At 52.9% G+C, this 16778-nt stretch overlaps 1 protein-coding gene across 2 annotated transcripts; it reads right to left on the minus strand.

The window, feature by feature from the left end:
• Positions 1 to 1009: 1009 nt before the first annotated feature.
• Positions 1010 to 16746, minus strand: BCAT2 (branched chain amino acid transaminase 2). Of its 2 annotated transcripts, XM_052655341.1 has the most exons (12): positions 16698 to 16746; positions 16479 to 16607; positions 10907 to 10981; positions 10383 to 10586; positions 6191 to 6301; positions 5974 to 6093; positions 5663 to 5826; positions 3133 to 3275; positions 2883 to 2968; positions 2564 to 2704; positions 2413 to 2487; positions 1010 to 1383 (listed from the first exon to the last, which is right to left on the minus strand). In XM_052655341.1, exons 2-12 carry the CDS (start codon positions 16593 to 16595, stop codon positions 1345 to 1347), a joined length of 1275 nt encoding a protein of 424 aa, XP_052511301.1. In that variant the 5' UTR covers positions 16596 to 16607; positions 16698 to 16746; the 3' UTR covers positions 1010 to 1344. The 2 variants fall into 2 exon arrangements, with proteins under 2 accessions (XP_052511301.1, XP_052511302.1); XM_052655342.1 differs by lacking the exons at positions 16479 to 16607; positions 16698 to 16746 and adding an exon at positions 14255 to 14404.
• Between the last annotated feature and the right edge of the window lie 32 nt (positions 16747 to 16778).

Raw genomic sequence — 16778 nt, forward strand, 5'->3', positions numbered from 1 at the left:
GACAAAAGTGACTTAAATGGCTTTTTGTTCTGACTTTTTTTTTTTTTTTTAACAAAACAATCCAGAAATCAGAGGCTTCCCAGTTGAAGGAGCCAGGATCTTTCTTTGTGCTCTGTTATATTCAGAGTAGGCCTGACACTCTTGGCCATGGAATGGCTGCAGTAGCTCCAAGCATCACACTTGTAACTAAGCCAAAACAGAGGAAAGAAAAGCAGACGCAGCCCTTCTGTAATGTTTAATTTAGGAAGGACAACTTTCCCAGAGGCCTCCAGGCAAATTTCCTCTTGTATCCCCTTGGCCCATGACCTTCCCTTGAACAACCATTGAAAGAGAATGGGGGGGGGGGGGGTGCGGCAATGGTTGCCTGCTGTCTCAATAGATCAGAATCCTGGTACCAAAGCTGACGGCTGCTGGACAGGCCACAATCAGAGTCTACCCAATAGTCCCACAGGGTCTGCCCAGGATCAGAGCTCAGGTGGCATACCCCAGGTTATACACTGATCAGGTAACAGAAGAAAGTTAGAATCCAGAATTCAGATCTGTAGCCAGTTAAGGCAGCTCTGAGTATAGAAAGACCCTTTCCAGGTCAGATTGGAAGCTACGGAGGACAAGGGTCCAGGCAAGAGACAAGATCTGAGCTGAAGCCAAGAAGAGAGAGTCTGGGGAAAGAGGACAGGGCTGGGGACTCAGAGGCTTTGGGGGGAGTACAGAGCAGAGGGGTCTGGTAGAGTGACTGGAGTGTGCAGTGGGGCTCTCCTGCAAGATGGGGAGGTGGGTCCCATCTTAGTGAGGGAAGATGCTAAGCTCAATTTGTGACAAGTGGAAAAATCTCCCCATCTGAGAAACCACCAGGACTTGGAGGGTTTGGATTGCTGGGCCCTTGAAAATGAAATGGGTTGAACATGTGGGTTCCTGGTTAAGACACTAGAGCCGCTGAATTGCTTCATTGAAGATGAAACTTAATGTCTTGTTCTTTGGCATTTTATTTCAAAATCGCAGCTAGGGAAAAACAAAAAACAAAAAACTGCAGCACCGGGAGATCCGGCCTGAAAACGGAGATGCTGATTTGGGGTCAAAGTATATACCTGACCCACAACACGGAGCAGCGGGGAGTACGGGTCCCCAAGGCCTGAGTGGCGGGGCTAGGGGCCAAGACGCCTGGGTCAGGCCCTTATGGCTTTGGGAGTGTAACATGGGGGCACCGGAGATCCAGGCGTCCCGGCTCCCCCGTCTCTTACTTCATATTGCACTTCAGGTGAGTCATTGGTACGGAGGTGATGGTCCAACAGGGGCTGGATGCTACACGGCGGTGGTCCGTGGAGTGATCCGGCGAAGCCCAGAGCATTACACCGGGAGCATCCATTCATGGGCTTTTGATCCGTACTATAGAATAACACAGGCGGAGGTGAGAGGAAATCACACTACAACTCCCAGCAGGCCCTGGGGCATCCTAGCCTGAGGGCCGGCAAAGTTACGCCCCAGGGCCTCATGGGAAATGTAGTCCACTTCCCGGAAGCCCAACGAACGTGGCAAAGGCGGCGCAGAGGCCCAAAGGCGTTGTAGTTCTGCGAAGAGGAGTTGTGAGGCCCTGAAGGCTCGGGGGAAAAGTTCTTCAGCTGAGAAAACCTGGATAGGCAGGAGGTGTAGTTCTCGGTCCGGATACTCTGGAATTTACAGAAGCTCACAGAAAAGGAGCTCCAGTTCCAGTGCCAGGAACGGCAAGATAGCTCGGTTCAGACGTATGAAAGGACCTCCACCGGCTTATGATAGGAAACGTTCTTAGTCACAGGGGTCTTCCCTGGTGGCTCAGAGGTTAAAGCATCTGCCTGTAAGGCAGGACACCGGGGTTCAATCCCTGGGTCGGGAAGATCCCCTGGAGAAGGAAATGGCAACCCACTCCAGTATTCTTGCCTGGAGAATCTCATGGATGGAGGAGCCTGGTAGGTTACAATCCATGGGGTCGCAAAGAGTCGGACAGGACTGAGCGACTTCACTTTCACTTTCACTTAGGCCACAGAGTCGGGGCAGAGTGCAGAGGCTGGTAGGAGCAAGATTTCTCAAGCCAGCGGAATAGCCCTGGGCGCCGGGGGATCCCTGGGGCTCGGAACTCAGAGGCCATAAGGTTGGCTTCGGGTCCCCGAGGCTCATGGGAAGGGAATTTCTCAAGCCAGGGCTCCCGAGGCTCACAGAGAAGCACCATTTAGTCCCAAGAAGTGTTCCAGGCCACAGGGCTTTGAGGAAAGCAAACTCAATCGGAGGCCCAGAGGCCGATGGAAGGAGCCATTTTCAGCTGGTGGGACTATGGTGGGCGATGGGGGTGGGGCACGGGAAGCCTCAGTTCAGAGCCTCTGGGTTGTGAACTTCTCTTGGGCAACCAAGCATCCAGCCCAGCTCCCAGCAGGTGCACCTCACCTGGATCGCCTTCAGTTCCTTGTGGAAGCGGAGGATAACCTGGGGCCCGTTTTCCATGGTGGGAATGTGGAAATGCTGGGGAAGAAAGGGTGGTAAGGATGGGCCCCCACCCATTTCTTCTCCCTCACGGTCCAAGCTGGCCCTTCCTCACCTTGCCTTGGTACAGGATTTGGTGCACGGGGCAGACCTGGCAAGCGGTGCCTGAACCGAAGACTTCTCGGACCCGGCTGTCCTCCAGCGCCCGCAGGAACTCCTTCATGGTGATCTTACGCTCTACCACTCGGAATTCACCCTGCGGGGCGAGACAAATAACCTCTGAGCCCGGGGGGCTGCCCTGCTGCTCCCTCCGTGTGGATGGTGAAAAAGAGACATGCCATTGTGCCCAGTCCCCTCCACCACCCCCAATACTCCAGTCCTGCAACACAGCAGTACCCCATCACTCTGGCCACCCGAAGACAGCATGCTCTCACCCAGGTCCGGGCCAGGTCCAGCAGACTCTGTCGGACTACTCCAGGTAGGATGATGCCGTCCAGTGGGGGTGTCACCAGTTCCAGCGCTGGGTCAGGTGGAAGAGAAGGGGGAGGGGGCGTGCTACCTCACACCATCCCATCCTCTTAGGAGCCACCCCACTCACAGCCAAGCCCCAAGACCTGCAGCCACTAAGAATTTCTGCTCCCGCCCACTTCCACCCGGCCTGGGGTTGGTCATGGGTGAGCTCACCCCCGTCCTCATAGGTCCAGAAGACGAAGATGTTCATGGTGCCCACCTCGGTGAGCTCGTGATCAGGCCCATACAGCCAGAGGACCTGCTCGCAGCCCTTCTTTTGTGCCTCCTGCTGCACTAACACGGTGGGCCCGTAATTCCTGGTGGACAGCAACATGGTGGAACAGGTCAAGGGACCCCCAGCCTTCCCCCAACGTGGCCCGATGTGAGTCTTTCCAGACCAACTCTCATCCTGCTCCTGCCCCACTCACAAACAGCTGTGAGGTCCTTCAAAACCACCTGTGACGTCACCCCCTCTGAGAGGCTTACTGAACCTCCAAGCTGGGTTTCAAGCCTCCTTTGGGCTCTTGCGATCAACTGTCCACCTTGATGCTTTCCCGTTTTGCCCTGATTTAACACACTGTCTCTCACCCAGAGCTGACCTCGCTCCCCGTCTGCTCACAAGCCTCCCAGGGCTCCCCACTGTCTCTGGGACAAGATCCCAGCCCTTCAGTCCAGTATTCAGGGCTGGGCCTGGTCTGGGACTACCCGTTAAGCCTTTTGCAAAAGCCAGACTTATTTTTCTTCTCTGACAACTTCGGTGACTCTGCCCCTCCCTGATGCCTCCACTGGTGTGTTCCCAGGATTTGAAAGTGACCCATTCCAGTATTCTTGCCTAGAGAATTCCATGGACGGAGGAGCCTGGCAAGCCACAGTCCCTGGGGTGGTGAAGAGTCAGACACAACTGAGCGACTCACATACACACCACTTTTGTATCCAGGAAACCACCTCCACCCTACCCATCGGACCTCCTTTGTGAAGACTTTCCCATGTTCCGTTGATCTCCATCAGAGCACGTGCTGCCCTGGATACCGGGGCTCCCACCAGCCTGGGAGCCTCTGGAGGGCAGGGCCCAGATCAGACTCATCTGTGTCCCCAGCTTCACCCAGTTCAGTTCGGTTCAGTTGCTCAGTCGTGTCCGACTCTTTGCAGCCCCATGGACTGCACCACGCCAGGCCTCCCTGTCCATCACCAACTCCTGGAGTTTACTCAAACTCATGTCCATTGAGTCGGTGATGCCATCCAACCATCTTATCCTCTGTCATCCCCTTCTTCTCCCACCTTCAATCCCTCCCAGCATCAGGGTCTTTTCAAATGAGTCAACTCTTCACATGAGGTGGCCAAAGTACTGGAGTTTCAGCTTCAGTATCAGTCCTTCCAAGGAACACTCAGGACTGATCTCCTTTAGGATGGACTGGTTGAATCTCCTTGCAGTCCAAGGGACTCTCAAGAGTCTTCTCCAACACCACAGTTCAAAAGCATCACTTCTTCGGCGCTCAGCTTTCTTTCTAGTCCAACTCTCACATCCATACATGACCACTGGAAAAACCATAGCCTTGACTAGACCGACCTTTGTTGGCAAAGTAATATCTCTGCTTTTTAATATGCTGTCTAGGCTGGTCACAACTTTTCTTCCAAAGAGTAAGCATCTTTTAATTTCATGGCTGTAATCACCATCTGCAGTGATTTTGGAGCCCAAGAAAATAAAGTCTGCCAATGTTTCCCCATCTATTTGCCATGAAGTGATTGGGGCCAGATGACATGATCTTAGTTTTCTGAATGTTGAACTTTAAGCCAACTTTTTCACTCTCCTCTTTCATTTTCATCAAGAGGCTCTTTAGTTCTTTGCTTTCTGCCATAAGGGTGGTGTCATCTGCATATGTGAAGTTATTGATATTTCTCCTGGCAATTTTGATTCCAGCCTGTGCTTCTTCCAGTCCAGCGTTTCTCATGATGTACTCTGTATGTAAGGTAAATGAGCAGGGTGACCATATACAGCCTTGTCGTACTCCTTTTCCTATTTGGAAACAGTCTGTTGTTCCATGTCCAGTTCTGTTGCTTCCTGACCTGCATACAGATTTCTCAAGAGGCAGGTCAGGTGGTCTGGTATTCCCATCTTGTTCAGAATTTTCCACAGCTTATTGTGATCTACACAGTCAAAGGCTTTGGCATAGCCAGTAAAGAAGGAATAAATATTTTTCTGAAACTCTCCTGCTTTTCAGATGATCCAGCAGATGTTGGCAATTTGATCTCTCGTTCCTCTGCCTTTTCTAAAACCAGCGTGATCATCGAGAAGTTCACGGTGGCCCTCAGGAAACCTCAACGAGATGTTTTGAAAGGACCTGAATGAGCTCCCAGCTGGGCCACACTTGCTGTCCCAACACACCCTAAGCCCGCCCTCTGCCTTATCCCCATCCTAACCCTCCTTGCCCTGCTGAGCCGAGGCCCCTGGCAAGACAGATAAATTCACAGGAAGTCCACAGGCAGGGTGGTGGATACCAGAGCCCCTGGGTACTACAGGAGCTGAGGGAGGTTGGGTTTTCAGGGGAGGCTACCTGGAGGAGAGACCAGTGAGCTAAGTGTGAATTCATTTCTAAAGACTTCCCTGGGAACCAATCTGAGTCTCTCCACTGGCCATCCAAAAACACACCCGGTGTCTCTGACGCCCAGTGCACCAGACCCAAGGGGTGGGCAAAGGACTACTTACCCTCCCAGCTTGTAGTTGCCGACCCCACCCACCCAGGCCCGGATGAATGATGGATCTGCCAGGAGGGAGACAGGTTTCAAGCCATCTCCAGGGAAGTAGGCGCCCACCGGGCTGAGAATGACGAACAGGAGGGCTCGAGTAGGGTGGCCGACACCTAGCGAGGGCTGCGATGGGCGGAAAGGCGCATCAGGGACCCAGGAGTCCAGGCCCCCAGCCCCTTCCCTGACCCATGCCTGGGTCCCCGGCCCTTCTCCTTCAGGAAGGCAACCCGCCCCCCAAGTGTGGCTCCGCAGCCCCCGTAGCCGGCCCACCTCGTTCCCGATCAACACGGGCCGCACATAGAGGCTAGTGCCCACGCTGCCAGGGACCCAGTCCTGGTCCACTTCCACCAGCCGGCGGATGCACTCCAGCAACTCAATTTTGTCGAAACTCTGGGTGAGATGAAGATGAGTCAGGGGACCCTCGCGACCCTGGCCCCCACCCATGCCCCCCTGCCCCACCCTCCTCAGGCGGCCAGGGGCCCCTCACCGGCAGGCAGAGGCGGAGGGCCGAGCGCAGCATCCGTTCCATGTTGAGCCAAGGTCGGAAGAGGCGCACACGCTGGTCCCCACCTTTGAACGCCTTCATGCCTTCAAAGAGCTGCAGGGACAGGCAGGGCGGAAGGTCAGGTTTCAGGGAGACAGCTCACCCAGCCTTAGAGAGACACAGGCTGATACACAGGGATACTGACACAGAAAAATACAGCAAGCAGGGAAGAGATTAACCCACTGAGCACACAGAGGAGGAAAGGAAAGATCCAGACAGACCAGGAGAGGAGACAGCAAAGGACAGAAGCCAGAGAAAGCAGAACAGAGAGACCCAGAGCAAGGAGCACGCTTTGCTTAAACCCTTTCCATGTTACTGGGACCATTTCTCCGGAATGAGGATGACATGGAAGTTACCTGTTCATTTATTTGGCCACACCACATGCTTTGTGGGATCTTAGTTCCCCGATTAGGGATTGAACCCAGGTCATTCGGCAGTGAGAGCTCAAAGTCTTAACCACTGGAACACCAGGGAATTCCCAGAAGTTATCTTTTTAAATAGCCTTTTTGTGTTTTAGAGAAATACTTTAATAGCCATGGATGAAATCATACAATGTTCACCCAGATGGCCAATAGGGAAAAGATGCTCAATATCGCTAATTATTAGAAAAGTGCAAATCAAAACTACAGAGAGGTACCACTTCATAGGTCAATATGGCCATCATTCAAATATCTACAAATAACCAATGCTGGAGAGGGTGTAGAGAAAGGGACCCCTCCTACACTGTTGGTGGGAATATAAATTGGTGCAACCATTATGGAATACAGTATGGAGGTTCCTAAAAAAAAAAAAAAGTTAAAAATAGAGGTGCTGTATGATTCAACAACCCCACTTGTGGGCATATATCAGACAAAACTAATTCAAAAAGATGCCTGCACCCCTGTGTTCATAGCAGTGCTATTTATAATAACTAAGATGGAACCAATTTTAATGTTCATCAACAAATACATAAATAAAGATATCACTAAAGAACCACCCCCCTACTCCCACTAAGCCCAGGTAAGTTCTTGGTGAATAGTAGGTTTCTATGGACTGGATGAATGAATAAATGAATGAAGAATGCAAAATAAAAATAATTGGAGTATTTTGGGAAAAAATGTAAAAATAAAGGGCAAGAGGTTAAGAGTGGGAAGCTGCCTTATCACATATGAAAACAGATTATAAATCTACACTTAAAGTGACATTGACAAATGAACTGACAGGTCAAACAACGCAAGAGACTAGAAAGTGGATTATCGTATAACTGAATCACTTTGCTGTATACCTGAAACCACCACAATATTGTAACCCAACTGTATTTCAGTAAAAATTGTTAAAAAAAAAAAAAATCAATTCAGTTAAATGGTACTGAACAACCAAATATCCATTTCTGGGGGCGGGGGGGGGGGGGCGGAAGTTAAGTTGCATCCCTACCTCATACCGGAGAAGGCAATGGCAACCCACTCCAGTGTTCTTGCCTGGAAAATCCCATGGACAGAGGAGCCTGGTGGGCAGCAGTCCATGGGGTCGCAAAGAGTCGGACACGACCGAGCGACTTCACTTTCACTTTTCACTTTCATGAACTGGAGAAAGAAACGGCAACCCACTCCAGTGTTCTTGCCTGGAGAATCCCAGAGACGGGGGAGCCTGGTGGGCTGCCGTCTCTGGGGTCGCACAGCGTCGGACACGACTGGAGTGACTCAGCAGCAGCAGCAGCAGCAGCTACCTCATACCTCACATCAGGAAAACTTTCAGGTTTAAATGAAATTTCTTCCATAAGCAATAAAGGAAAACACAAAAGGACCATTTTATATTTTGAATTGGGGCTGGTGTTCTAAATATGACAAATCACAGAAATCAAAAAGAAAAGACTGCATAACAATAAAAATAAATAAATAAATAAAATAAACAAACTGGGTAGAAACTTTCAACTCACATCACAAATGATTTATCTTTAATACACAAAGTACTCCTACAAATAAATACAGAAACCCACTCTAATAGAAAAATCAGCCAAGAAAATGGACAGTTCACAGGAAGGAACTAAAAATGGCTCTTCCATTGTGAAAAGATGGTCAACTCCATTCATAATCGGGAGGAAAAGGCAAATTAAAATTACTTTGAAGTACCTTTAAAAACACTTAAAAGACATCTAAAAGTTTCACAAGGGTCATCCAGGGTACAGGGAAAACAGGCCTGGCTGGTAAGTGTGGAAATTGACACAGCTCTGTCACAACATCTGTCACAGAAGATATTGATGACTCAACATCTGTCTGTCAGCAATTACAAGCACATACACCCTTTGAGCCAACAGTTCCAGAAATTGAAAGGAGAGACACATTTGCTCTTAAAGGAAGTGAAGTGTTTGCAGTTTATTGCAGTGCTGTTTATAATAGCACAAGCCTGGGAACAACCTAAGTGTCCAGCAACAGGTGATCGCCTAAAGGAGGCATTTTTAGGATGGAATACTACAGAGCAGCAGAAAAGGAGGACAAAGCTCTTCAAGGGCTGCCCAAGAATCTCTAGGCTACATTAAAAGAAGGGAAAACGAAAGTGTCCATCACTCGGTTGTGTCCGACTCTGTGACCCCATGGACTGTAGCCCACAAGCCTCCTCTGTCCATGGGATTCTTCAGGCAAGAATACTGGAGTGGGTTGCCATTTTCTCCTCCAGGGGATCTTCCCAACCCAGGGATCGAACCCACATCTCTTGCGTTTCCTGCGTTGGCAGGTGGATGCTTTACCACTGTGCCACCTGGGGAGCGCTATGTGAGAGCTATCATGAAAGACATGTTTTTTGGATGCTCAACCCCTTCATCTTCACTCACTCCACTAAAGAAAAAGTACTGGGTCCCCAAAAGTACTTTTGCCCTCCAAAAGTACTGTTGGAGGACATCGTGTCATGCTGGGCTGAAAGGAGAGCCAAATAAATGGTGATCTCCAAAAGCCACCTTCCTGGGGGCGGGGGGGACTCTGTAGACACGTCTTGACCATCTGTTCTTTGTATCTGTTCCCCATGCTGGGTCTCCTCTGCACAGAACTGATCCATTCGAATCAAATGTCCAGAGTAGGTGGGAAGGAAAACCATCAAAATTCTGAAAAGAAAAGAAAGAGAGAGGAAAAAAAAGGCGGGCCGTGGTGGGGGGTGGGGGGGTGGGGGGGGTGGGGGGGTGGGGAACATGGCTAACGTTGGAGAACGACTCTGTAAGGGACAAAAATCAGTCAAAGTGCCAACCAGCTACTATAACTGCAGTGTGTCCCTCCAAAATTTGGCAACAAGTAAAGCTTCTTTGGAAAAGACTTTGCTTTCAGCCATAGCTTGAAGCTGGTAACTGGGTCAAATGTCTCCTGCGTCTCTCTCCTCATGGGCCCTCACCAAGTCCCACAAAGCCAATCCTCCTCCTCCTATGTCCCCATATCAGCATGGTCCTGTGGTCTACACAGTCACCCAGCTAAACCCCTGGGCACAGTACTCAGTCCTCCCTGCCCTTCCCTAGCCCCGCTGGTCCATCCCTGGTATCCCTGAATCTCTCTGCCCCCTCCCGTCCTGGCGATCCCCCTGGCTCTGACCTCAGCTCATCATTCACATGGCCTGAGAAGGGTCTTACTCTACCTGCTGTATGCCTGCTCAGAGCCCTCGGGGCTCCCAGTGCCCTTGGCAAGGTCCCAGCTTCTCTGGGGTTCTGATGACATCCTCAGCCTCCCCGTAGTCTCCAGCCCCACACTTCCCTCCCAAATATACCAGGCTCTTCTTTGGACTGTGTCTTTATACTGATGTTGCCTCTCCCTCTAAGAGCCTCGGCTCCCCTCTTTGCCAGGAAAGACTCCACTTTCAGTCGAATCAGAGGTAGGGTGGGCGTTCCTCTTCTGGCCTCCCATAATACCTCAGCTGCCTCCATCAGAGTCCAGATCCCCCTGGGTGGGCACCAAAGCGTGGGGGTTTTCAAGTGAAGGAGCTGGGTCAGCTCATCTCTGGGGACCCGGCATCACCCAACATGGGACTTGGAACATGACAAGCCTCAGAAAAATGGATGAGGAAGGCGTGGAAATGAGAAACACACATAAAGCAAACCCAGGGAGGTAGAACCAGCAAGAGACCCAGCAAGATGGAAGAGACGCAGGGAGAGACAGGGGAGGGAGGGCCGCCGCCCTGCCACCTGAAGGGAGTAGTGCAGAGCGGAGCAGGCCGGGTGCAGCGTGAGGTTCTGGAAGGGCTGGATTCGGGGCTGGCCCCAGCCCTTCTCCTGGCTCCATTCCACCATCAGCATGTGGTCGGTGAATGTCTTCCCGAACAGCAGGGGCTGGCTGGGGTCAGGCTTCTTATGAGGCTCCTGTGTCATTTCCAGCTGCAGGTCAGCAGCCTGAGAAAAGACAGGCGTCCTGGAGTCTGACCACAGCTTCCAATCTGAAAGACTACAACTCCCAGAAAGCCCTGGGGCTGAGAACCAGAGAGAAGAGGGATCTGTGGTCCCAGAGGCTTCTGGGACATGCAGTTTCATCATTTTCCCATGGCCTGATGGCAAGCAATTAGGCTAACCCATTGCCACCCACCTTCACCTTCGGACCCTGGATCTTTCGGAGATGACTAAAGCTAGCTCCCAGCCCTTGCCTCCCTCAGACCCACTGGTCCAGGCCCCCAGCCCCTCTTCCTTGAGATCCAAACCCTAATCCCCACTGTCACCTTGAAGCTGGATGAGGCATATCTTCTGGGACCACACAGAAACCAAGGAACAGGGAGAAATCTGGGGATCCAAATCTGAGGGTGGGGACAGAAGTAAGAGAGGTGATGAGACCAGGAGACAGAGAGAGCAGGGGGTCCTTGCACCCATCTTTTCCACAACCTGCACTCGGGATGCTCCTTGGGCATGCTCTGTCTCAGGCTCAGTGCTTCCAGACAGAGCACACGGCCCTGGCCAGGTCCGTTCCCCTGTCCTGATCAGCATGGAGCAGGAGGTTCACAAGGAGGCCAAGTCCGCTCCCTGCCCCCACAAGGGCCATCTCAATAAAGAGCTGAATCGGCTCCCATCCCTTCCTCCAAGCTGGGGCAAAGTCAAATACAGGCGCCTCCTACCCCAGGGAACTTTGGCCCCAGCCCTGCCTGAGCCCAGATCAGACAGAGGACGACAAGAGGTGTGCAGGTAAGTGAAGGCCTTCCCGGGGAACTCAAATCCTGAAAAGAGCTAGAAAAGTGGAGGGCCCATAGGTCATGCTCCCCCAGGACCCAGGACCCAGGGCCCCAGCCCCTGCTATTACAGACCCTGGATTCCAGGCCCCCACCTCAGGATCCAGACCCCCAGCCCCCTCCACCCTCAGACCCAGAATTGCAAGTCCTTCCCTTTGGGGGCATTAGATCAACTGGGCTCAGCTTAATCGAGGCCCCAGTCCCACACCCTGGACACCAGCAATTCCAATTCCCTATGGTTCCCAGGGCTGTAGGGAACTGAGGGGCAGCCACATACACTTGGGGACCACCCCAGTCATCAAGAGACATTGCTCGGATGAACGCTTCCCCTGTGGTCCGGCCAAAGGCCAGCGGGGGAGAGAAGGTCTGTCTGTGTCTAGCAGGATGGCCTCTCCCCCACAGTCTCTGACCTCGCGATACCTCTTTCCTCAGCCCAGTGGAAAGACAGCTGTGGTGAGGTTTGGCCGACAGAACAGCCTAGCCTGCTCCTGCCCTGTGAGCTGAGAGAACTGAGAACAGATGTGAATGGCTGAAGTCACTGGCCAGTAGGTGAGTCATGGGGAGACGGGGGCTGTGGGTTTGGAATTCCCAAAGTCTAGGCCATGAAGTCTGAGGAATGGTCCTGGATGTTATGAGCGCCGGAGAGCTACTGCGACGATCGCAGTGTGGGTCCTGGGCATGGCCTCTAGGTGGCGCTCTGTGGCTTGCCCAAGCCAGGGGCGGGTTACTGGCCAGGAGGGGGACAAGACACCCCTGGCATAGAGATAACACCAACTGGCAGGGCGGTGGCAGGCAGCAGGTGGACAGGAAAGCAGCCCTCAGAGGAAGGCAGAAAGGAAAAAAGTAGAGAAGAAAAGGAATGAGAAAAAATAAGAGACAAGGAAGTAAAAGACATGGACATTAAGGAACAGGAATCCAAGGCCAAGAGAAGTCAGATTAGATATGATCATAGAGGGGCTCAGCAATAAAGAATCTGCCTGTCAATACAAGAGACCTGGGTTCAATCCCTGAGTCGAGAAGATCCCCCGGAGAAGGGAATGGCAACCCACTCCAGTATTCTTGCCTTTAGAATCCCATGGACAGAGGAGCCTGGCGGGCTACAGTCCAGGGGGCTAAAAAGAATCAGACACGACTGAGCAACTAACACTTTCACTTTCATACAGAGAGAGGGGAAAATCCCCTGGAGGAGGAAATGGCAACCCACTCCAGTATTCTTGCCTGGGACATCCCTTGGACAGACAAGCCTGGCAGGTTACAGTCCATGGGGTTGCAAAAGTTGGACACAACTTAGTGACTAAACCACCACCACCACCATCACCATATAGAGAGAGAGACTGAAACAAGACACATGAGGGAGGGAAATTCAGGCATGGCAAAGCCTGGAGAAATTAAAAAAAAAAAATACTGAGGGCAAGATGAACTGAAGCCATAAGAAAGAGAGAACAGGAGAAAGGAGAGTAATAGATCAAGACCCAACGTTGGGGGACAGCACAAAGTGAAAAGGAGGCCTAGGAAACGAGGAGAGACTAGCAGAGACAGGGCGATGCCAACACCTGGAGAGAAGCTGCCTCAGCGATGCTTGGAGACAAAGATAACCAGGAGAGACAGAGAGGAGGAGCAGGAAAACACGCCCACAAGGCAGAGAAGAGGTGCCGGGCACTGTTTCCAGGAGATTATAAATCTGTACTGGCCATAGAGACACTGTCACACTGGGAGAAGCTGCCTTCACCCTCCCAGGATATTTTTCTGGGGGCAGGGGTCTCACCCCTCCTCAGGGAAGGTGCTCCACCACCTGATACCCCAAACTATTGGGGGATTGGGCCCCAAGGAGATCTCAGATGAGCGCTGAGCTTTCGGGAAATAGTTGTAAAAAGCTCTGGGGCTGAATTAGGAAATGAGAAATAGTTGGAGTTGCGGTAGGGTATGCACAGAGCAGGGCTCCATAATATGATGGAATCTTCACTGACCCCAGCACTCACAGCCCAAGGGTGTCCTACCACCACGGCCCAGGAGTGTCTTCGTAAAGTCAAGATTGCCCCAGGCACAGCCCAGGCTGGTCTCCGTCTCAACTCAGAAAGGAAACATCTGTCCTGCTATCCATCAAGCTAAGAGTCCCATATAAAGTCAGGTACAAAGTTAACAGGAACCCTTTTCCCCAACGTTAAGCTGCAGCTGTCAAGGGTTATAAAGACTCCCTTCTTCGAGTTGTTATTGTTTCCTTCCTCACTGAGAAACCCTGTTCTCTCAAATCACAGGCTCTCCGAAGCTCTGCCTGTTGACATGTATCAGTAAGAATGGAGGGTCCCACTCTCAGCAGGAGAATCTCTGTCGCTGACAATGAGGTATTAACTCTATTTTCAACCCTGGCGCAGAGTTTCAGATAAGGGGTTTCCGGGACACAACATTCTACCTCTATCTTTAGTGCCAAGAAAATAGGGCCTTGGGTCCTAGTCCCAGTCCAGATCTGAAACTGAACTCTGCCTTCATCCTGCTCCCACTTACCTAGAGGGTCTGGGAATCTTATTCTGGAGCCCCCAAAGGCTCTCTTCCCTCCTAATCCATCCCGTCACCCCAGTCCCATGCTTCTCCCATTGCCGTCTCCTCTTCTATATATCCATCCCTAGAAGTCCCATCTGGGTCCCCCTTCCCACCGATTACTTCTCTCCCTTCATCCCCATTAAAGCCTCGTGCTCCTTTCTAAGGGGCTCCCTCCTCCTTGGCTCCCTGCAGCGGAACCTGAGTGCGGGAGTACCTGCGCCCCACCGGATGGGCCACCGCGAGTGGTCCACCCGGAAGTGCGCCTCCCCTAAGAGCTCCCCAGACCCCGGCACTGGGCCGCGAACCCACCTGCCTCAATGCCGCTGCAGCCATGGTCTGTGTGGCTGGTATCTGTACCCGCCCAGGGAGCGGCCCGGGATAAAGACGTTCTGGCCCCGCCCCGCTCACGCCTCCTGCTGTGGGATGGTTTGTCAGCCTAGCACCCCAGGCGGGCCTGGCCTTCCCAGTTGCAGGGCGCCCGCGGGGAGCAGGGCCCTACCGCAGAGCGCATGCGCTAGACCCCGCGAGCAGAAGGGAGTAACTTGAAACACATCCTCCTTCCAGCCCCGACGCCTGAGTGTGCATTCAGCGGTTTTCAGAAATGCATTTTAATAGGAACAGTACCGTGGTGGAGAGCTAAAGGGAAACGAAGGGAGGGGTGGGGAGCAGAAATCTTCACATATCGCAATTCTTGGTGAAAAGAAAAACCACGCAATTAAGGTCGGTGGGCGCAGATGTTATGTAAAAGTACACTTTTGAAGGGAAAGGACTCCGAAGAGGGTGGCAGATAGGGATGAAGGGGGAGCTTGACTCTGTCCGGATACTTCCCTGTTTGAATATAGGTTTCCTTTTCAACGAGAAGATATGTGTACTTTTGGTAACTTTTTAAAGAGATAAACACACAAGGTTCACCATGCCTCCTTCCAGCCCTTTTCATCAGGGACGCCTGAAATTGTTCAGTTCCCCAGTTCATCAATGAGCTTCAGTGAGCAGCCTCTAGGCAGGATTCCCTGGTTACGCCCCTTCTAGACTGTCTCCCCAATTTCATGACCCCCAGAGGCAGACAGTCGACTACAGTCCCTGCTGAGTGCGTGCATGCTCAGTTGCTTCATTTGTGTCCGACTGTGTCCATGGGATTTTCCTGGCAAGAATACTGGAGTGGGTTGCCATGCCCTCCTCCTTGCCGACTCAGCAGGGATCGAACCCGCTTCTGCATTGCAGGCGGATTATTTACCCACTGAGCCACTTGGGAAGCCCTGCAGCCCCTCAGGAACTCTCTAATCGCGAGCAAGTCAAACCTGTTTCAGTGTTCCCTATATCTTGCCCCGAGGTCACCGTGCGCATCCCCCTCCCCCCCCCAAAATCTTTCGTGGTCAAAGTTCCCCCATCTCCTGCATCCAGGTTACTGTGACACCAAACTCTTGTTCCTGTTGTATCCTCAAACTCCGCTCCTGAGGTCACTGTGTCTGCGTAATTCTACTCTGAGACATTTTGTTCCCAAATTCTGGTACCCCTGTACGAAAAGCCACAGGCCCGGGCAGTCAAATTCTGAGTCCTTCCCCACAGGGTGTCTCCTTGTTTTCCTTCCCACCTGCCCAGTCCTCCTCCCCTACCACCTAGGCTGGAGCCGCAAGGGTGCGGCGCCCAGGCGGCTCCCCGCCTCCGCCGCGGCCAATCAGGGATTGCCGCACACACCCCCGCCTCGGCCAATCCCGCAGCAGCAATGCAGCCCCACCTCCGCACCCGCGGGACCTACCTCCGATAGGGCCCCTCGCCCTATCTGGGGGAGCGGCCAGACTCCGCTCCCTCCCAGCCGGGGAGTCCACACCGGCTAGTTCCCTCCTCCTCAAACCCTGAAGTCCAGATCCCAGCCCTTTCTACCTCTGACCCGGGAGTGTCAACCCCCTAGCTTCCCCTTCCCTCATTATTTTTGGTTCTGGGCAGCCTCCTACTCCGCTGCAAGCGAGGTCAAAGCTCTTTTTCCCTAAGGGCCTAGAATAAAGTGGAGGCCTGTTTGCTTAACCCCCTCCATTATCTCCTAATTAGAGCTTAATTGACTCTCCCTTGCGGGCCTTTTTAATTAGCTCGCCGGTGAAGCCGACCTGCAATACTTTTCCCAGGAGCCCTGGACGGCAGTCTCCTACCGCAAGGCCTGCCGGGAGTTGTAGTCCCTCGGGTCTAAGCCACGCGTGGGAATGCGTGGGAGCTGGATGGGGCGGGGGCGGGGGACCGGGTCCTGGCATGGTAGGACTCGTAAAGGGCCGGAAATAAATGCAATGATGCCCTCCTCCTCCTGATTGCAAAGTGCTTTTATGGGAAACTGTGGGGTGGTTTGGCACATTGGTGAGTGGTCTGAATATCTACAGCCGGGGCTGGGGTGGGTGGGGTGCTGCACCTGAGAGGCAGAGGGTGGAAACTGGAGTTTGGGAGACTTGAGTTTGGAGTGGGAGAACCCTCGTCAGGAAGGCCCAGGTGGAAATGTGGGAGATCAGGAAGGGCTGGTGGGGGCCTCCGCTGGGGCGGCCTGGCCTACCTTGCGCCCATACCCCAGCTCCGCACCCCCGGTCACGAGCAGCTCAGTCCCCGTGCAGAAGGTGGCTTCGGAGGCCAAGAACACAGCAGCAGCCGCCACCTCAGCTGGCTGGCCCATGCGGCCCAGGGGCTGGGGAGAGACAAGGGGGAAAGGAGAGTCACGAGGAGCCCCCGCCTGACCTCCACCCCAACACCACCTCGATCCGGGCCCCACTCCTACCTGGGCCAGAGTGCCCTCTAGGATTGTAGCAGTGGGGTCAGGGGTTGAGGCCGCCAGCTCTTCCCACAGAGGGGTCCAGAT

Source organism: Budorcas taxicolor, chromosome 18 (assembly GCF_023091745.1).
Source record: "Budorcas taxicolor isolate Tak-1 chromosome 18, Takin1.1, whole genome shotgun sequence".
NCBI lineage: Eukaryota > Metazoa > Chordata > Mammalia > Artiodactyla > Bovidae > Budorcas > Budorcas taxicolor.

What these genes read in the sequence shown, in the direction of transcription:
- BCAT2 (XM_052655341.1), bottom strand. Translation starts at nt 16,595, where the DNA reads ATGGGCCAGCCAGCTGAGGTGGCGGCTGCTGCTGTGTTCTTGGCCTCC. An exon ending in TGGACCTGGCCCGGACCTGG is followed by an intron (nt 2,705 to 2,882) that starts GTGAGAGCATGC and finishes CTCGCCCCGCAG; the next exon opens with GGTGAATTCCGAGTGGTAGA. An exon ending in AGGAACTGAAGGCGATCCAG is followed by an intron (nt 1,384 to 2,412) that starts GTGAGGTGCACC and finishes GTTATTCTATAG; the next exon opens with TACGGATCAAAAGCCCATGA.